A 21818-nucleotide genomic window follows, 5' to 3' on the forward strand; every position below is an offset into this window, starting at 1 on the left:
TGAATCACTGTGACAGTTTGTGTTCCTCTAAAGCAGCTGCTGCATTTGTCTTGCGCTGTGGTTTCTGACGCACACCTCTCTCTCACACTCCCCCAGTGCCTTATGAGTGCTTCAGAAATGGAAGAATCCCAGATTATTCTTGGATTTCATAGTATTTGAGTTTTAAACTTGATTTTCTTTAAGCTACTCAGCCTTTTCTTTTAAAACTAATGTAAACTTCAGGGGTTGATATGTTTCATAATTTTTTTTTCACTAGCAACATGTAAACTTAATTTTTTTTGGTAATAATAAATTTACTTTAGGAGCTTGCATCTTGAAAATACTCAGTATTTGTATTTTGTCTGCATTTTGTAAAAAAATTCTTGAGTAAGATTGAAAACAGAAGTGTTTTCAAGTTTTTGATAAGGTTTCCCCTTTCCTTAGTGGATTTACTCATTTAGGAAGACTTTATTTCGTACTTTACTATTCTTCTGTCTATCTTTTTTCTTTTTCGCTTTTCCCAAGAAGTGGAGCAGTATTGATTCGGGGGTAGGGAGGCATCATATGGTAAAGGGAGGTTTTCAGTTTTCTTTGAAGTAGGTTACAGAGTCATCAGCAAGAAAGAGAAGGGCAATTCCATATTCTTGTGAGAAGAGGCTGAAATGAGGCAGCAAGAACTGTGGCCTTGGTGGCTAATGAGAATCTCTGCCTTTTCCGTGTGAACAGTGAGAGAAATCAGGCCGCTCTCAGTGTCACTACCACCCACAAAGCTGTGAAGAAGGCTGGTGAGAGCAGATGGTATCCAGACAGTTTGATTTGTTTAGAAACCTGCATAAAGAGCAGCACGTATTTTGTTTTGTTTTGTTTTCCCCTTAATTACTCAGAGCCAGGGAGATCAGTTTTCAAATAAAACATAGTGATAACAGCCAGGAGAAAAAACTATTAAAGCAGAAAACAGACAACTGTATCTTTATCTGCATCATTTCAATTGCACGATATTTACTGAGTATCTGTTTTGGTGTAATGCTCTGTACTAGGCATTGTAGGGGATGCAAAGAAGAGTGAGTTAAGTATTACAAAATAAATTAATTTTAGTAAACATCTCATTAATGCCTTTTATATGCTGCTGAAGTGCCAGAACGTAGAAATGAAAGTAGTTCCTGTCCCCCAGGAGCTAACAGTACAGCGAGGGAAATGCAGTCAGTGGATAGTTTCAGTCCCACACAAGCAGGCACTGTGATATATGTATATCAAGGTGCTAGGGAAGCTTTGAAGAAAGGACACTTAATCCAACCTGGGAGGATAGTGAGGAAGATAAGGAAGGCTTCTGGCAGGAGGTAAAACCAGAGTTAGTCCTAGCTGAGTCTTAAAGGATGGATAGGTGCAAGCCAGGTAAAAATGAGGGGTAGGGAGAGGTCAGGGCAGAAGGATGAGCATGAGCAAAGGGGCAGAGGCCAGAAGCATAATGTCTGTCTGGGAGAGATCCAACCAAGTACTGCTCACGTAGCCGCAGGTAACATTTGTGGCAGGAGTTGAGATTATGGTGCCAGCTTGTGATGGAGTTTGGAGGTTTTCCTGTACATGTTTCTTCCTGTGTGGCCTATAGACTCTCTGCAGCAGCATCTCTTAAGATATTTGCAGAAATGCAGGTCTAAACCCACCCCAGAACAGGGAAAATACCCATAAAATCTGTTGTTTTTCCCCAGAATTGGGATTTTCCTATATGGCTAATGTAGAATGCATTAATAAATATTTAACAGATTTTTTTAAATGATAGATTTTGTCAGGTTTACACACAGTATTTGTGGGAGAATTTATGTCTCACATTGGTGTTTTGGGAGGTTCCCAGGAGAAGAACTATAGTTATAAAGAACTGTTTATGAAATAAATATAAAAAACATGTGTTACTGTATCTTGGGATGGATAGAAATTTTCAAACAATAAGTAATTTGAAAGTCTAATTTGTGACTACATCTTTAAGGCTGTATTTTTCTATAGCCAATTCAGAGTGAGAATTCCCTGAGATCTGTGTCACTCAGTGCTCAGCCTCTGTCCGTGTGTGTGTGTATGTAAAATTTGGCAGAAAGCAAGGAATATAGGAATGGAAAATGTTGCAAAATAGTAGTAAAGGGGTCTTAGGATCTGTTTATAAATGTTCTGTGTATCTCTTTTACTGTACAGGAATTAGAAAATAAAAGAAGACTGCAAAAACAGGCTGCCACTAGTCAAAGTGCCATGGAAGTTCGCTTGAATCGAGCTCTGGAAGAAGCAGAAAAGTATAAACTGGAGTTAAGTAAATTAAGGCAAAATAACAAGGTATGGAAAAATTGAAGTTTTGGTAGTGATCACCTTTGGTAACTTTCTCTTTTATGTAAGACTCAAAAGTAAAAGTTTTAAAATTACACTTCTTGATGTTATGGTGACTGTTTCTCTTTTCAGGTGAAATACACTCATTAGCATTATGTACATTCTCAGTAAATTAGGATTATATTGCTTGTACTTTTGCCACGATTGGGTGATGGCACAACTTTTTAGAGGATTCATTTATTTTTTTTATCCAACAAATCTTTATTGTATGCCCATGGGGTATGTGGTGGAAAAAAGTCTTGTATCTCAAGTCTGTAACACCCTTTTCTGAGCCTCAGTTTGCTAATATATAATGCAAGGGACTATCTTACAGGGCAGTGGGTCTCAAACTTGAGCATTTATCAGAATCACTGGAGGGCTTATTAAAACAGATTCCTGGGCCCCACCCCCAGACTTTCTGATTCAGTAGATTTGGGGTGAGACCTGAGAGTGTGTGGTTTTAACAGGTTCTGAGGTGATGCTGATGCTGCTGATTCTGAGATAACCACCACTGTTACAGAGTTACTGTGAGGATCACTATCATATCCCTAGCATCTAGCCAGTGATTGGTATAGAATTAACACTCAGTTCCTGAAATATCTTTCGAATAAAGGAAGGCTCAGATACCAATGTGTGTGAAAGCCTTTTGTACACTCTGTAAATATTGGCTGTTAGTTTTTGGTTTGTGTCAACCTGAAAGTGATGCTCCATTGGAATCTCTCCCTTAGGGCAATACTTAATTATTTAACAACGCTGTGGATGATGAATTTAAGAGCCCCCTCATTACATACAGAGATGGTATTAATTTAGACTAAATTAGTTTACAGTTAATTTGGACATAGAACTAAACTGATCTTGGTTAAGTCCTCCAACATTTTTAACAAATGCAACTATATTACAGTGACCATAGAGTTTTAATATATCTTCTTGTCAGATGATTTTGCTAGCTGTATGATTAGACTGTGTTCACATTTAAGAGCTATCAGTACAAGAGTCAAACTTGCTAATAATTATGTTTTGGAGTATTATTTCCAATTTGGTGCATTCTAAAGGGATTTTGAAGAAACTAAAATGGAATGATCATGTATATGTCAGGATTTTCTCATTCTGGTTTCAGATTTGATGTCTTATTTTAGCACATACATTAGAGAAGTAGAAAGAAAAAACATGTTTCCATGACAACAGATGACTCCTATTCTAGCCAGCCATTTTGCAAATTCAAGTAATGAGGACTTGTGTGAACAACTCAGTTCAAAACCATCAGTGCTATAAAAACAACTTAGATACGTAAAGACAGACTTCTGACCCCAGGTCTGCATTTATGGTGATTGATTTAAACACAGTGGTGTAACAGTTTATGTATATATTACTTGCTATTTACTGTCAAGTAGACATTTTGAGATCAGAGTTCTTAAATGTAACTTCATATTTCTGAAAAAATATGTGTATGTCTTAGGTTTTTGAGTTTTTAATCATTTTGCCTTGTCTCTAACTTTGAGGGATGTTCTCAAGATAGGCAATAAGATTTTCTTCAGAGTCTAATCTGTATATGTTTTTCCTTTGTGAGCAGTTACATATTTTTTTTCTATTTTAATTCTTTGTACCTTGCTTCCCATTCTGATTAGACATACTATTAAAGTTAGATAGGCAGGTAAAATTATTCAGGTTTATATGTTTAAAAAATAGTAAGGTTTCCATAAAATAGAACAAGATTGCCTCACAGTCATCAAAGTTAAAGATTTATTTAAAAAAAATAATGATAAACTTATTCTGCACAGAGCTTAGGAAACAGATAAACTGGCTTGAGAGTAAGAGTAACTTTTTAAAATTGAAGTATACTTGAGATTTATATAGTTGTTGTGTTAGTTTCTGGTGTACAACAGTGATTCAGTTATGTACATATATATTTATATTCTTTTTTCACTATAGGTTATTACAAGCTATTGAATATAGTTCCCAGTGCTATTCAGTAGGACCTTGTTGTTTATCTATTTTGTATATAGTAGTTAGTATCTGCTAATACCAAACTCCTAATTTATCCCTCCCCCCTACTTTCCCCTTTGATAACCATAAATTTGTTTCTATGTCTGTGAGTCTGTTTCTGGTTTGTAAGTTCATTTGTGTCATTTTTTTTTAGATTCCATGTATAAATGATATCATATATTTGTCTTTCTGTCTCTGACTTACTTCATTTAGTATGATCATGTATAGGTCCTAGTATGATCATGTATAGGTCCATCCATGTGCTGCAAATGGCATTATTTCATCCTTTTCTATGGCTAAGTAGTATTCCATCGTGTTTCTATGTATGCGCGCGCCCGCACACACACACACACCCACCTTCTTTATTCAATGGACATTTAGGTTGCTTCCATGTCTTAGTTCTTGTAAATAGTGCTGCTGTGAACACTGAGGTGCATGTGTCTTTTTGAATGAGAGTTTTCTCTGGATATATGCCAAGGAGTAGGACTGCTGGATCATATGGTAACTGTATTTTTAATAAATGTCCACACTGTTTTCCATAGTGGCTGCACCAGATTACATTCCCACCAACAGTAGAAGATTCCCCTTTCTCCACACCCTCTCCAGCATTTATTAGTTGTGGACTTTTTACTGATAGCCATTCTGATTGGTGTGAGGTGATATCTCATTGTAGTTTTTACATTTCTCTGATAATTAGTGACATGGAGCATCTTTTCATATGCCTTTTGACCACCTGTATATCTTCACTGGTGAAATGTCTGTTTAGGTCTTCTGCCCATTTTTTGACTGGATTGTTTGGTTTTTTGTTATTGAATTGTATGAACTGTTTGTATATTCTGAAAGTCAAGATCTTACCAGTTACATCATTAGGTAGTCTTTTCATTTTGTTTATGATTTCCTTTGCTATGCAAAAGCTTGTAAGTTTAATTAGGTGCTATTTGTATAATTTTGCTTTTATTTCTGTTGCCTTGGTAGACTGACCTAAGAAAACATTGCTGCCATTTATGTCAGAGAATGTTTTGCCTATGTTCTCTTCTAGGAGATTTATGATGTCTTATGTTTAAATCTTTAAGACATTTTGAGTTTATTTTTGTGTATGGTGTGAGAGAGTGTTCTAACTTCATTGATTTACAAGTAAGAGTAGCTTTTGAAATACAAAGTCAGTCAACTTAAACCAGATGCTGCATGAATGCAGGAACCCTGTCTCATTCACTGCTATGCCTCAGTGCCTGGAACATAACTGAAGGGAGGAACAATGAAGACAACCATGTGATGGTTTTCCTGGGCATTTGATTAGATGGCTGCTTGAAGTCCATTTAAAATCTGTCACCAAGTACATGTTATTTCATTTAGAAACATAATTTCTAATTCTTCATTAATTTATTTAGAAGTATTTATGAGGGCATGCCAGGTACCTGTGAGATGTTTCCTAGAGGCTGGAGATATAAAGGGGATAAAAAACAAATGTGATCCTAGTAATCATATGCCTTATAGTGGAGAATTTGGATGTTACTTAGACAATACATCAAGCAAAACTAAGCTGCAGTTGTGATAAATGCCATGAAGGAGGGGACATGGTGCCTTGAGCAGGTGACCAGGTCAGTGAGTCCATTTTTTAAAATTCTAAGCTAAGATTTGAAGAACATATAGGAGTCATGTACCAGGAGAGAGATTATGGACAGAAGAAATGGTATATAAAAAATGGTTCTGTGGCAGGAAAGAAGACATGGTAATGAAAGGCAGGGATGGGTGTGAAGGTTGTGTTGCAAAGTGAGGCTTCAAACATAGGTAGTGGGCAAACCATCTGGGTCCTTTAGGCCGTGTTAAGTGTTACAGATTTTATCTAAAGAGCAGTGCAAAGCCACTGCATGGTTATTTTGAAAAAAGATGACAGGAGACATGGCATTATCAGATACACATCTGGAAAGTACAGTGGTCTTTTGGTGTCCGTGGGTGCTGAAGTCTCTCATATAAAATGATGTAATGTTTGCATGTAATATACCCACATCCTCCCGTACTTTAAATCATCTCTAGATAACGTGTATTACCTAATACAGTGTAAATGCTATGTAAATAGTTGCTGACACATGGCAATTTCAAGTTTTGCCTTTTGGAGCTTTCTAGAATGTTTTTCCCCAGAATAGTTTCCATCTACAGTAGATTGAACCCATGGGTTTGGAACCTGGGTATACAGAAGGCCAGTTGTGTTCCTTTCTTTGTGGAGAATCAATTGGAAGGGGGCCAGAATGGACACAGATAGACTGCTTAAGTGTAGCAATGTATTATGACTCACTATATTGTACACCTGTAACTTACATAATATTATACAGCAACTATACTTCAATTAAAAAAAAAAAGAGTAGCAATGTAAGTGAGAGCTAATTCTGTAGCTTTGACTAAACTGATAGTTTAGAAATGGAAAGAAACCCAAAAGCAAAAAATACTTCTAGGAGAGAAAATCACTAGGACGTAATGATGGACTGGATAGAGATCGTGAGGAAGGGAAGCTTAAGGAAGATATTTTGACTTCTAGTCTTTAGAACTAGACAGTGCCATTCACTGAAATAAGAATAGAATAGGTTTGGGGAAGAAGATTGAGTTGTTCTGGAGCAGGTTAAGTTTGAAGATATTCAGAGAAATCGCTGGGGAGATGTCAGGGTCTAGGGGAGAGGTCTGCAGAGACAGAGCAGAAGCCATTAGTGTTCACTGGGAAGATAGCATAGAGAGAGAGGGGAAAGAAGCAAGGGTGTAGAGCTGAGCCCAGAAGAATTCCAGTATTTCAGGAGTGATCAACAGTGTTGAGAGGTCAAGTTCTTGGGGAGCTGAGAAAACTTTGCTAGATATAACAACACAGAAGTGACCTTGGACAGATATGTTTTGGTAGAATGATAGGGAAGAAGCTAAATTCAAGGGGGATGAAAAAGCAAATGCAGGTAAGGGAATGGAGACAGTGGATGTGTGTAATTCTCCCAAGAAGCTTAGCTAGAGGATAGAGCTGGAGGAGCTGGGTGAAAGAGTTGGCTGGATTTTTTTAATTGAGTGATTTTACAGACAATAAAATGTGCACTTTACATCTGTAATTCAGTGAGTTTGGGCTCTTACACACTTGTGTAACCACCACTTCAGTCAGTATATAGAATTTAGTTTTTCAGTATATAGAATATTTTCATTACCTCCAGAAAATTCCCTGTATTCCCTCTCCAAGTACTACATCCTCCTCTTAGAGATACCACTAGTCTGGTATTCTTGTTCATGAATTTCATATAAATGGAATTGCGTAGAATGGTTTTGACTGGCTTCCCTCACTAGGCATAGTGTTGAGATTCATCCATGTTGTCAGTTTCTTTTTTCCTCAATCAGTCTTATTAACCAGTTATCAGTTAATCTTTTTCAACTTTTGGTTTCATTTTCTCTTTTGTCTGTTTTCTGTTTTCACCGAATTCTCCTTATTACATAGTTTTGTCTACTTGCTTTGCTTTTTAATTTGCTCTTTTTTCAGTTTCTTAAATTGAAGGCTTAGATCATTGATTTTCAACCTTCTTTTCTAACATGGCATTTAAAAACTACAGTTTCCCTTAAAATGATACTTTAGCTGTTCATTGCAATTTTTAATTTGCATATCTTTAAGTATATGTATTTTTATTTCTTTTTTCACATTTATCATGGTATAATTGACATGTAATAAACCTGGACATATTTAAAATATAAACTTTGATGATTAGTGACTACATGTATACTTATGAAAAAAATCACAATAGAGATAATGTTGATCATCCCTCAGAGTTTAGTTGTGCCCTTTTATAATCATGCCCTTCTCCTGACCCCCATCTCCAGGTAACTTGTTCACATTTTCTAGAATTTTGTATTCTTTTTAAAAATGGGAATTCTTTCATTCAGTATAATTTGAGATTCCTGCATGTTACTGCATATGATAGCAGTTCATTTTTAATAATTTTACACATAAATATTCCAAACTGTACCACCTGATGATGGCTATTAGGGTTGTTTCCAATTTTTGGATATTACAAATAAAGCCTCCATGAACATGTGTCTTTGTGTGGGCAAATGTTTTCATTTCTCTTGAATAAATACCTAGCAGTCAATTATCTGCATTGTATTTTACATGTATGTTCAACTCCCAAACTGTTTTCTAAAAATGGTTGTTACCAGCTTACATTCTGAATGGCACTGTATGAGTTTCAGCTGTTCCATATCCTCACCAACACTTAATATGGTCAGTTTTTCACATTTTAGGTCTTCTGATAGGTGCCTAGTGGTGCCTCATATTATGGTTTTATTTGCATTTCCCTAATGACTAGTGATGTCGAGCATGTTCATATGCTTATTTGCCATCTTTCATACAGTTTTAGTGAGATATAATTGACATACAGCACTTAGTTAATATCCATCACACACACACACACAGAAAAAGGGAAAAATATTTTTTCCTCTGGTGATGAGAACTCTTAGGATCTCCTCTCTTAACTTTCAGATATACCATACAGCAGTGTTGACTCTAGTAATCAAGTTGTATAACACATACCTAGTACTTTATCTCATAGCAGGAAGTTTATACATTTTGACCACTTCTTCCCATCACCTCCTGCCTCTGGTAACGACATATCTTATCTTTTTCTGAGTTTGGTGGGGTTTTTGTTTCCGTTTTTGATTCTACATGTAAGTGAGATATACAGTATTTGTCTTTCTCTGACTTATTTCACTTAGCATAATACCATCAAGGCTCATCCATGATGTTGCAAATGGCAGGATTCCTTCTCTTTCATGACTGAATAATATTCCATTGTATATGTATACTACAACTTCTTTATCCATTCATCTGTCAGTGGACAGTTAGGTTGTTTCTATGTCTTGACTATTGTAAACAATGTCGCTGTGAACTTTGGGGTGCGGATATTTCTTTGACACAGTGTTTTCATTTCCTTTGGATATATTCCCAGAAGTAGAATTGCTAGATATATGGTAATTGTATTTTTAATATTTTGAGGAATTTCCAAAGTGTTCTCCATAGTGATTGTACCAATGTATAATCCTACCAACAATGCACAAGTGTTCCCTTCTCCACATCCTCACCATCACTTGTTACCTCTTATTTTTTTGATGATAGCCATTCCAACGCTTGTGAGGCGATAGCTCATTGTGGTTCTATTTTGCATTTTCCGGAGGATTAGTAATCTTGAGCACCTTTTCATGTACCTGTGTATCTAGAAAATTGTCTATTCACATCTTTTGCCCATTTTTTAAATTGGATAATTTGATGTTTTTTGTTGTTGTTGAGTTGTATGAATTCTTTATACAGTTTGGATATTAACCTTTTCAGATATATGGTTTGCAATATTTTTTCCCATTCTGTAGGTTGCCTTTTTGTTTTGTTGATTGTTTCTTTTGCTGTGCAGAAGAAGCTATTTAGTTTGATGCAGTTCCACTTCTTAATTTTTCATTTTGTATGTTGTGATTTAGGTATCCTACCCAAATATATCATTGCAAAACCCAAGTCATGGAGCTTTTCCCCATGTTTTCTTCTGGAAGTTTTATGGCTTCTATTCTAAAATATTAAGTTCCTATTCCATTATGAGTTCATTTTTGTGAGTGGTGTAATTCAGGACTAGTTTCATTCTTTTACATGTGAATATCCACTTTTCTCAGTACCATTTACTGAAGAGACTATCCTTTCCACATTGAGTATTCTTGGCTCCTTTGTCAAAAATTAGTTGACTGTACATGCTCTAGGCTCTAGATTGTTCTATTGGTCTATGTTTCTGATTTTATGCCAGTAACATACTATTATGATTACTATAAGTATACTGCAGCTTGAAATCAGGAGCTATGATTCCTCCCACTTTGTTCTTTCTCAGGATTCCTTTGGTTGGCTATCTGGGGCCTTTTGTGACTCCATATAAATTTAGGATTTTTTTTTCTAATTCTGTAAAAAATGCCATTAGAATCTTGCTATGGATTGCACTGAATCTGTAGGTGGTCTTGGTAGAACTGACGTTTAAAAAATATTAATTCTTCCAATCCGTGAACACAGGATACCTTTCCATTTATTTGTGCCTTCTTTGATTTCTTTCATCAGTGTCTTAAAAGTTCCCATTGTGTAGATATTTTATGTCCTTGGTTAAATTCATTTCTAAGTATTTTTCTTGATGTAATTATAAATTAGATTGTATTTCTTTTTCAGATAATTTGTTATTATTGTATACAAACTACTAATTTTTTTGTTGTTGTTAGTGGAGGTTCTGGGGATTGAACCCAGGTCCTTGTGCATGCTAAGCACACATTATTCTACCACTGAACTATACCCTACTCCCCGGTTTTTTAATGTTAATTTTGTATCCTGCAACTTTACTGAACTTGTTGATGAGATCTAATGGGTTTTTTGGTGGATTCTATAAGATTTTCTATATATAAAATCATATCACCTGCAAACAGAGATAGTTTCATTTCCTCTTTTCCAGTTCTGATACTTTTTTTTTTTTTTTTGCTTGATTTCTCTAGCTAGGAATTCTAGTATTACATTAAGTAGGAGTGGTGAGAGTGGGCATTTGTCTTGTTCCTGACCTTGGAAAGTTTTCAGTGTTTCACCATTGAGTATAATTTTAGCTGTGGGCTTGTCATATAGGGCCTTTTTTTTATTGAGATACTTTCCTTCTCTGAACTTAGTATATTAAGAGTTTTTATCATAAATTGCCTGTCATTTCTTTTTTTTTATCTCTGAGAATATTGGAAGGATAAAATTCTTGATGTGCTATGTCTTGAGTGCTTCCTTAAATTATAGTAAAAAATTACGCTTCAAAAACCTGCTTTTTAAATCACCTGCTGATTATTTATATGAAGATAATGCTACTAAAATTAGAGCTAAATTTTCCAAAAAAAGAGTTTTTATCATGAATGGATGTTGAATTTTGTCAAATGCTTTTTCTGTGTTGAGATGATCATGTGATCATCTTTTCTTTCATTCTTAACATGATGTATTATATTGATTTGCAGATAATGAAACATTTTTGCCTTACTGGGATAAATCCCACTTGATCATGGTGTATGATCCTTTTAATGTATTGTTGAATTCAGTGAGCTTATATTTTGTTGAGTATTTTTGTATCTATGTTCACCGGTGATACTGGCCTGTAATTTTCTTATTTTTGTGGTATCTATCTGGTTTTGATATTGGGGTGATGCTGGCCTCAAAGAGTGAATTTGGAAGCATTCTTTTCCCTTCAGTTTTGTGGAGTAGTTTGAGAAGGATAGGCATTAACTCTTTAAATGTTTAGTATAATTCATTTGTGAAGCCATCTGGTCCTGGTCTCTTGTTTTATTGGGAGTATTTTTTTATTACTGATCTGAGTTCATTACTGATAATTGGAGGTCTATTCATATTTTATATTTCTTCCTGATTCAGTCTTGGGAGAGTGTACATTTCTAGGAATTTATCCATTTTTTTTATAGATTGTCTATTATTGGTATATCACTAAGCAGAGTAATCTCCTTTTGTCCTTTGTATTTCTGTGGTGTCAATTGTAACTTCTTTTCATCTCTCATTTTGTTTATTTGAACCCATTCTCCTCCATCCCTCCCTTCTTTGCCTCCCTCCTTCCGTCTTTCCTTCTCTATACTTTAGGTTTTGTTTGTTCTTCTTCCTAATTCCTTTAGATGTAAGATTAGGGGTTTTTTTGTTTCCTGATGTGGGCTTGTATCACTGTAAACCTCCCTCTTGGAACTGCTTTTGCTGCATCCCACAGATTCTGGATCATTGTATTTTCACTTATATTGTCTCCATGTATTTTTTAATTTCCTCTTTGATTTCTTCAGTGACCCATTGGATGTTTAGTAGCATATTGTTTAGCCTTTACATTTTTTTTTTTATAGTTGATTTCCAGTTTCATAGCATTGTGGTCAGACACTTGGTATTATTTCAGTCTTTTAAATTTGTTAAGACTTGTTTTGTGGCCTAGTGTACAATCTGTCCTGGAGAATGTTTTATGTGCACTTGAAAAGAATGTGTATTTTGTGGCTTTTGGTTAGGATGTTCTATATATCTGTTAAGTTCATCTGATCTAATGTGTTCTTTAAGGCCCACGTCTCCTTATTGATTTTATGTCTGGATGATCTGTCCATTGACGTAAGTGGGGTGTTAAAGCCACCTACTATTATTCTGTTACTGTCAATATCTTTGTTTATATTTGGTAATATTTGCTATCTGCATCTAGGTTCTCCACTTTGTGTGCATAAATATTTACAAGTCTTGTATATTCTTTTGTATTGATCCCTTTATCATTATGTAATGTCCTTCTTTGTCTCTTGTTCCCGACTTTGTTTTTCCATCCCCTCACTTTCAGTCAGTGTGTCTTCAGATCTAAAGTGAATCTCTTTGTAGGCAGCATATATATGGGTCTTGGTTTTGTATCCATTCAGCCACTTTATGTTTTCTGATAGGAACATTTAGTACATTTACATTTAAAGTAATTATTGATAGGTCTGTACTTACTGCTATTTTGTTAACTGTTTTGGGATTGTCTTTGTTCTTTTTTGCTCCTTTTTTTTCTCTCTTCATTTGTAATTTGATGACTTAACATTATATTGGATTCCTTTATCTTTTTTGTGCATCTATTATAGATTTTTGTTTTGTGGTAACCATAAGGTTTATATTAGCAACATATATAGAAAATTATTTTAAGTTGATTTCTTAAGTTGAACACATTCTGACAACTCTGGAGATAAGCAATCTACCCAATAAAATGTTCATGGTAATGACCATAAAGATGCTCAGTGTGCTAGAAGAATGGGTGAACACAGTGAGAATTTTAAAAAGGAGTTAGAAAATATAAAGAACCAACAGAGCTGAAAAAATGCAGTAACTGAAAAAAAAAAAAAAAAAAACCACTAGAAGGAATCACTAAATTGGATAATACAGAGAAATGGATCAGTGACGCAGAAGAGAGAGTAGTGGAAATCATCGAAGTTGAATAGAGAAAAAGGAAAAAGAATTTTTAAAAAATGAAGACAGTTTAAGAGATTTCTTGTAAACATCAGACATACTAATGTTCACATTATAGTGGTCCCAGAAGTAGAAGAGAGACAGAGGCAGAGAACCTTATTGAAGCACTTGTAACTAAAAACATACCCAACGTAGGAAAGGAAACAGACATCCAGGTCCGGGAAGAACAGAGAAACCCAAACAAGATCAACCCAAAGGGATCCATACCAAGATATATTATATTGAAATGGCAAAAATTAAAGAGAGAATATTAAGAGCACAGGGGAAAGCAACTAGGTCCATATAAGGGAGCTCTCCCATAAGACTTTCAGCAGAAACTCTGCAGGCCATTGGGGAGTGGTGCAGTATATTTAAAGTGAGGAAATGAAAAAACCTGGAGCCAGGAATGCTCTACCCAACAAGGCTATCAGTCAGATTTGAAGGAGAGAAAAGGAGTTTTTACAGACAAGCAAAAGCTAAAAAAGTTCCACATAGTCTGTTCCATTGAGCTGTATGTCTGTTTTCATGTTAATAATGCAGTCTAGATTATTACACCTTTATAATAAATCTTGAAATCATGTAATTTTTTTTAATTAGTGTTGACATTAGCTTGTCTTTTCCATCCTTTTATTTGTAACTTATTTGTATCTTCTCGTAGGCAGCATATAGTTGAGTTTACCTGTTGTTTAATCCAATCTGACAGTCTCTGACTATTTAGGAGGTTTAGACCATTTCATTTAATGTGATTATTAATAATGGTTGGGTCTGATTCTATTAACTAGCTATTTCTTTTATTCACATATGTTCATTCTTTCCCATTGTTTTTCTCCTGAATATTTTTTAAACATTTCATTTTGTCTCATATCTCCACTTTTTGTGTACAGTTTCTAATTTATCAGATACACCTTTAACTTATCATTGTCTACCTTCAAGTAACAGCATTTTATGAATAATGTAAGACCTTTTCAGTGGTATACTTCTCTCCTGCCCTTTTTGCTACTGTTTTCATACACATTTTACTTACACTAAAATTCCACACTATATTGTTAAATTTTGCTTTAGTGATAAGCTTTCGTAAGTAGTGCTTCTAGGAACATTGGGGTGCATGTATCTTTTTGAATTAGGGTTCCCTCTGGATATACGCCCAGGAGTGGGATTGCAGGATCATATGGTAAGTCCATTTCAGCCTTTTGAGGGATCTCCATACTGTTTTCCCTAACGGCTGCACCAAACAGCATTCCCATCCACAGTGTAGGAGGGTTCCCTTTTCTCCACACCCTCTCCAGCATTTATTGTTTATGGACTTTTAAATGATGGCCATTCTGACTGGTGTGAAGTGACACCTCACTGTAGCTTTGATTTGCATTTCTCTGATAATTAGCGATATTGAGCATTTTTTCATGTGCCTATTGGCCATTTATATATCTTCATTGGAAAATTGCATGTTTAGGTTCTCTGCCCATTTTTGGATTGGGTTGTTTGTTTCTCTCTTATTAAGTTGTATGAGCTGTTTATATTTGCTTATGGTTTCCTTTGCTGTGCAAAAGCTTATAGGTTTAAGTAGGTCCCATTTGTTTATTTTTGTTTTTATTTCTGTTGCCTATGTAGACTGCCCTAGGAGAACATTGCTGAAATTTATGTCAGGTAATGTTTTGCCTATGTTTTCTTCTAAAAGTTTTATATGTGTCTTGTCTTATGTTTAAGTCTTTAAGCCATTTTGAGTTTATTTTTGTGTATGGTGTGAGGGAGTGTTCTAACTTCATTGATTTACATGCAGCTGTCCAGTTTTCCCGTCACCGCTTGCTAAAGAGACTGTCTTATCTCCACTGTATGTTCTTGCCTCCTTTGTTGAAAATTAATTGACCAAAAGTTTGTGGATTTATTTCTGGACTATTCTATTCCATTGGTCCCATTGGTCCATATGTCATTTTTATACCAATAACATGCTGTTTTGATTATTTTAGCTTTATATTATTGTCTGAAGTCTGGCCCAGACATGGAAACAACCTAAATGTCTATCGACAGATGAGTGATTAAAGAAGTTGTGGTAGATTAACACAGTGGAATACTACTCAGCCATAAAAAATAATAATTACATTAGCAGCAACATGGATGGACCTGGAGATTGTCATTCTAAGTGAAATAAGCCAGCAAGAGAAAGAAAAATACCATATGATACCACTTATATGTGGACTCTTAAAAAAAAAAAAACTTATTTCCAAAACAGAAACAGACTCTCAGACATAGGGAACAACCTTGTGGTTATCCTAGCGGGAGGGCAGGTGGGAAGGGATAAATTGGGAGTCAGAGATTTGAAGATACTAAGTAATTTATATATAGAATAGATAAACAAGTTCATGCTGTATAGCACAGGGAACTATATTTAGTATCTTGCAGTAACTTATGGTGAAAAAGAGTATGAAAACAAATATATGTATGTTCATGTGAAAAAAAAAAGTTAATGAACTTTCTTAATTAAAAAAACCTGTATATGACATATAAAATTAACCCTAATTTTTTGAAGTGTACAGTTTAGCAGTATTACACACATTCACACTGTTGTGTAAACAAATTTCAGAATTATTTTTTCATCTTGCAGAAACTGCAAACCTATGTCCATTAAAAATAATTCCCATCCCCCTCTCCCTGACCCCTGGCAGCCACTATTCTACTTTCTATCTCTATGATTTTGACTACTCTAGGTACCTAGTAAAAGGGGAATCATATACTATTTGTCTTTTTTGTGACTGGCTTATTTCACTTAGCATAATGTCTCAAGGTTCTTCCATGTTGGAGCATGTGTCAGAAGTTCATTTCTTTTTAAGGCTGAATAATACTGCATTGTATGTAGGTAACAGATTTTGTTTATCCATTCATTGGATAAAGCAACCTGGGTTGCTTCCCCCTTTTGGCTATTGTGAATAGTGCTGCTATGAACGTGGGTGTACAGATCTCTCTTAAAGACTATGCTTTCAATTTGGACATTCACCTAGATGTGGAATTGCTAGATCATATGGTAATTATGTTTCTAATGTTTTGAGGAACCACCATACTGTTTTCCATAGTATCTGCACCATTTTATATCCCCAGCAACAGTGCACAAGGGTTCCAATTTTTCCATATCCTTGCCAACACCTGTTATTTTCTGTATTATTATAACAGCACTGTCACACTGTTATTTTTAATATTCTAGACATTAATTCTTTGTCAGATACATGATTTGCACATATTTTCTGTAGATTGCTTTTTCTGTATTGATTGTGTCCTTTGATGTAGTCCAGTTTGTCTGTTTCTTTCTTTTGTTGGCCTGTGCTTTTAGTTTCATATCTAAGAATTAACAACCAAATCCAGTGTCACGACCATTTCCGCTCTATTTTTCTAATAGGTTTATAGTTTTAGGGTTTATATTTAGGTCTTTGACTAAATTTGAGTTAATTTTTGTATATAATATGAAATATGAGTACAGCTTCATTCTTATGCCAAGGAGACACCTAGTTTCCCAGCTCAATTTGTTAAAGAGGCCATCTTTTCCTAGTGAATGGCCTGGGCATCCTTGTCAAAAATCATTAGACTTTATATGCAAGGATTTATTTTGGATCTATTCCATGGGTGTATGTATGTTCCTTTATGTCAGTATTACACTGTTTTCATTACTATACATTTGTAGTAAGTTTTGAAACAGGAAGTGTGAGAGCTTCAACTTTTGTTCTTCATTTTCAAGATTGGCTATTTGTGTTCCCTTGAGATTCCATATAAATATTAGGATGTATCTATTTCTGTAAAAATGCCATTGGGATTTTGATAAGGATCATACTGAATCTATAGATCTCTTTGAATAGTACTGACATCTTAATAATGTTAAGTCTTCCAATTCATGACCACAGAATATTCTTCTATTCTTTTGTCTTTAAATACTTTTGGCAGTGTTTTGAAGTTTTCATTGTAAAAGCATTTTACCTCCTTGGATACTTTTATTCCTAAGTACTTTATTCTTCTTTATAGTATTATATGTGTAATTGTTCACTTCTCTTTAGGAATGTTCATTAGTAGTACATAGACACACAGCTGGGTTTGTTGTGTGTTGATTCCATATTCTGCAACTTTGCCAAATTAATTTATCCTGATGGTTTTCTAGTGGAATCTACAGGGTTTTCTACATACAAGATAATGTCATCAGTGAAGAGATAATCTTGATTTGGATGCCTTTTATTTTTCTTCCCTAGCTGCTCTGACCAGAACTTTCCAGTACTAAGTTGGATAGAAGTGACAAAAATGAGCATCCTTGTCTTGTTCCCGATTATAGAGGGAAAGCTTTCAGTCTTTTACCATTGAGTTTGATGTTAGCTGTGGGCTTTTCATAGATGGCTTTTATCATGAATCTTGAATTGAAGTAGAATCCTTCTGTTCCTTGTTTGGTGTTTTTATCATGTTTAAGTGTTGAATCTTGTCAAATGCTTTTTGTGCATCAATTGAGAGGATCATGTGAGTGTTGTTTTTTTCCCCTTCATTCTGTTAATGTGGGGTGTTAAAATGACAGGTTTTCATGTTCATCCTTGGCATTGCACAAATAAATCCCACTTGGCCATTGGGTATAATCCTTCCTACGTGTTGTGGAATTCGGTTTGCTATTATTTTGTTGAGGATTTTCGCATCAGTACTTCTCGGGGATATTGGTTTGTAGTTTCCTGCAGTGTCTTTGTCTGGCTTTCGTATCAAATTACTACTGGCCTCATAGACTGAAGTGTTCTGTCCTTTTCATTTTAGGGGGAGGAACTTGAGGATGATTGGTATTAATTTTTCTTTAAATGTTTGGTAGAACTCATGGGTGAAGCCATCTGGTCCGTGGCTTTTCTTTGTTGGGAGATTTTTGATTATTCCTTCAGTCCCTACTAGTTACAGGTCTATTCAGATTTTCCTGTTTCTTCATTATTTGGTTTGGTAGGTTGAGTTTCTAGGAATTTATCCATTTCATCCAGGTTATCCAACTTTTGGTGTACAATTTATCATGATACTCTCTTATGAACTTGTAATGCCTCCTCTTCTACTTACAATTTTATTTCTGTAAAATCAGTTGTAATGTCCCCTTTCATTCCTGATAATAGATATTTGACTCTTCTCTCTTTTATTCTTAGTCTAGGTAAAATTCTGTCAATTTTGTTGATCTTTTCAAAGAACCAACTCTTGGTTTCACTAATTTTTCTCTACTGGTTTTCTATCCTTTATTTCACTGACTCTGCTCTAATCTTTATTGTCTATTTTCAGCTTTGGGTTTAGTCTTTTTCTCTAATTCTGTAAGTTGTAAAGTTAAGTTGTTGATTTTAGATCTATTTTTATGTAAATATTTACAGCTGTAAATTTCCTCTTTAAAACTGCTTTCATTGCATCCCTTAAATTTGGGTATGTTGTGTTTTCATTATCATTTGTCCAAAGATATTTTGATTTCTCTTGTGATTTCTTCTTTAACTCATTGGTTGTTTGAGTATGTTGTTCAATTTCCACCTATTTTTGGATTTTCCTAATGCTACTGATTTCTAGTTTCATTCCCCTGTGAACAGAAAAGATGCCTTGCATGACTTCACTGTTTTTAAATTTACTAAGACTTGTTTGTGGCCTAACACATGATCTGTTCTGGAGGTGGGTCCATGTGCACTGTTACGCTGTTGGGTGGAATGTTCTGTATGCCTGTTGGGTCTAGTTGGTCTATAATGTTGTTCAAGTACTTGTCCCTTATCTTCTGTCTGGTAGTTCTTCTGTCTATATTCTTTATTGAAAGTGGGGTATTGAAGTCTCCTACTATTATTGTAGAGTTATCTATTTTTCCCACTAATTCTGTCAATGTTCCTGTCATATATTTAGTAGTTCTGATGTTTGGTGCATATGTATATTTATAATTGCCATAGCTTATGGTGAATTCATCCTTGTAATGTCCTTCTTTGTATCTTGTAACTGTTTTAAGTTAAAGTCTATTTTGTCTGACATTATAGCCACCCCTATTCTCTTTCGGTTACTGTTTTCAGAGGTTCGTTTTCCATTCCATCATTTTCAATCTGTGTGCCGTTAGGTCTAAATTGAGTCTCTTGTAGACAAAATATAGTTAGACCTTGTTTTTTAATCCATTTTTCACATTTTGGGGGAGTTTAGTCTATTTACATTTCAAGCTATAACTGATAGGAAAGAACTTCCTATTGCCATTTTGTTCATTGTTTTCTATATGCCTGAAAGTTTTTTTGCCTCTCATTTAAGTGTCTTAATTCCCAAAGGGTCTCAGTCCTGCTGCTTCTCAGGGCTTTAGGTATTGTGTTTTATTCCTCTGCCCACAGTCTCTTGACACTAGTTTCCCATGGTTCTGCAGACCCCTTGCAGTTCTCATGTGCAACAGTGCCCACCCCTGCTTTCGGGAGCCTCCAGCCAGGTATCTAAACTATGCCACCATTCCGTCAGTGCTCTGAGTCAGGTGAGACATAAACCACTCAGGCAGACCTAAGACAAGTCAGAATGCCACAAGCAAGTTCCACTCTTTTATTTGCATCCTGAGGAAAAAGCCACGGGTTGGGGCTTCCTTCTACTTGGTCTAGAGGGTGAGGGGAAAGGGTAAGTGCCATGAAACTTCATACCATTTTGAATATGGCTTTATCTTGGTTATGTGTTTAATTGGTTGCTGCTGCTGCTCAGTTGGTTTTAGAATCCTCACAGTGCTACATTGGTCTGTATATTGTACATCAGTGTTTCCATGGATGTTTCTTGGGAGAACAAGCGACTCAAGTTTCCTAATCTGCCATCTTGCTGACATCACTCTATTATCATTTTAATATATATTTTTTGAGCTACAGTTGATTGACAGTATTAGTTTCAGGTGATTCAAAATTGTTATAGATTATGCTCCATTTAAGGTTACTATAAAATATTGGCTATATTCTCTGTTCTGTACAGTGTAACTCTGTAGCATATTTATTTTATACATAGTAGCTCATACATCTAAATCCCCTGCTCCTCCGTGCCCTACCCACCCCCCCTTCCCTCTCCCTGCTGGCAGTGTGTCATTGCTGCTGTCAGCCTTCTGGTAAATGGGCTGGGTCCTGGCATGGCAGGCTCCAGTACTGTGGGTGATCCTGGGGCTGGTGTCTGCCCAGTGGTGGGTGGGGTTGGGGCTCAGGGAATCCTGGGCTTAGTGACAGTCCACTGGCAGGCAGAGCCAGGTCCTGTGGTCTCTGGCTACAGGGCCCAAGAGTCCCAGAGCTGGTTTTGGCCTGCTGGTGAGATCAGTTCCTGACAGACAGCTCCAAGTACAGGGTATTGTGAAGCTTGTGTCGGCCTGCTGGTGGGCTGAACCAGGCCCAGGGAATTCTGGGGCTGGTTCTGTCTCCTGGGGAGTGGAGCTAGGTCCTGGGATCTCTGGCTGCGGGGCCCAGGAGTCCTAGAACTGATTTTGGTTTGCTGGTGGGCAAAGCCAGCTCCTGACACAGCTGGATGTAGAATCCAGGGTGTCCCGAAGTTTGTGTTGGGCTACTGGTAAGTGGGGCTGGGGCCAGGGGGGCGGTCCCCAGTGCTGGTGAGTGGGCTGGATCCTGCCATGGGACTGCAGGGCTGAGGTGGTCCTAGGCTGGGGTCAGCCCTCTGGTGGGTGGGGCTGGGTCCCAAGGTCTCTGGCTGCAGGGGCCTGTGCACTTGTGAGTGGAGCAGGGTCCTGGGCCCTCAGGTGGGAAGGGCAGTGTTCCACGGTAGCTGCAGGCTCAGAGGGTCTGAAGGGTAACTGCCTGCTGATGGCAGGTGGGGCTTTGTCCCCACCCGGCTAGTTGCTTAGCCTGAGGCTTCTCGGGCTGGTGCTGACATGCTTGTGGGTGGGGCAGTGTCCTGGCGCTAATTATAAGCTAGAGGCCGCAATGGTGCTTGCAACACCATGTCCATGGGGTAGAATGGGTTCCCTAAAGTGGCTGCTTCCAATGTCTACAGCCTCAGGATAAGCTTCGGTTGCCTCTTGTCCCTTGGTGGGTCTGACTGAGGTTCCTTTCAGAAATTCCCTGGGTCCTGGAGCACATGTGATTTCGTGCATGCCCTTTAAGAGTGGAGTCTCTATTTCCCACAGCCCTCTGGGTCTCCCGACAGTAAGCCCCACTGACCTTCAAAGCCAAATGCTGTGGGAGCTTGTCTTCCCAGTGCAGGGCTCAGGGGGGGCTTAGGCCCCTTGCTCCTTGGGGAGAATCTCCGCAGTTGTAATTGTCCTTCTGTTTGTGGGCTGCCCACCTGGGAGTGTCGGTCTTGAAGATACCATAGCTCTGGTTCTTCTACCTGTCTTTTGTGGTTCCTTCTTTACATCTTTAGTTTGGATTCCAGTCTTTCTCATCAGTATTTGTTCTCTGTAAATAACTAATTTTGGTGTGCCCATGGGAGGAGGTGAGCTCAGTCTTTCTACTCTGTCATCTTGGCAACAAAATCTAAGCTACTCTCAATTATCTTTTAAAGAGATTGTTTTAAAGAAAAAATACTGATGTTTACCACATGTTACTATTTCTGATACTTT

The 21818-nt window shown here is 36.6% G+C and overlaps 2 protein-coding genes across 5 annotated transcripts in view; one reads left to right on the forward strand and one right to left on the reverse strand.

Moving 5' to 3' along the window:
- The window catches only part of MNS1 (meiosis specific nuclear structural 1), a 254471-nt gene that overhangs the window by 95680 nt on the left and 136973 nt on the right, over positions 1 to 21818 (reverse strand). The window lies entirely within an intron of this gene.
- The window catches only part of TEX9 (testis expressed 9), a 63236-nt gene that overhangs the window by 37413 nt on the left and 4005 nt on the right, over positions 1 to 21818 (forward strand). For all 3 annotated transcript variants that reach the window (XM_074366182.1, XM_074366181.1, XM_045506233.2), the window contains one exon: positions 2161 to 2295. In XM_074366182.1, the coding sequence (XP_074222283.1) occupies positions 2161 to 2295 (135 nt within the window). The remainder of the gene's footprint in view (positions 1 to 2160; positions 2296 to 21818) is intronic.

Source organism: Camelus bactrianus, chromosome 6 (assembly GCF_048773025.1).
Source record: "Camelus bactrianus isolate YW-2024 breed Bactrian camel chromosome 6, ASM4877302v1, whole genome shotgun sequence".
NCBI lineage: Eukaryota > Metazoa > Chordata > Mammalia > Artiodactyla > Camelidae > Camelus > Camelus bactrianus.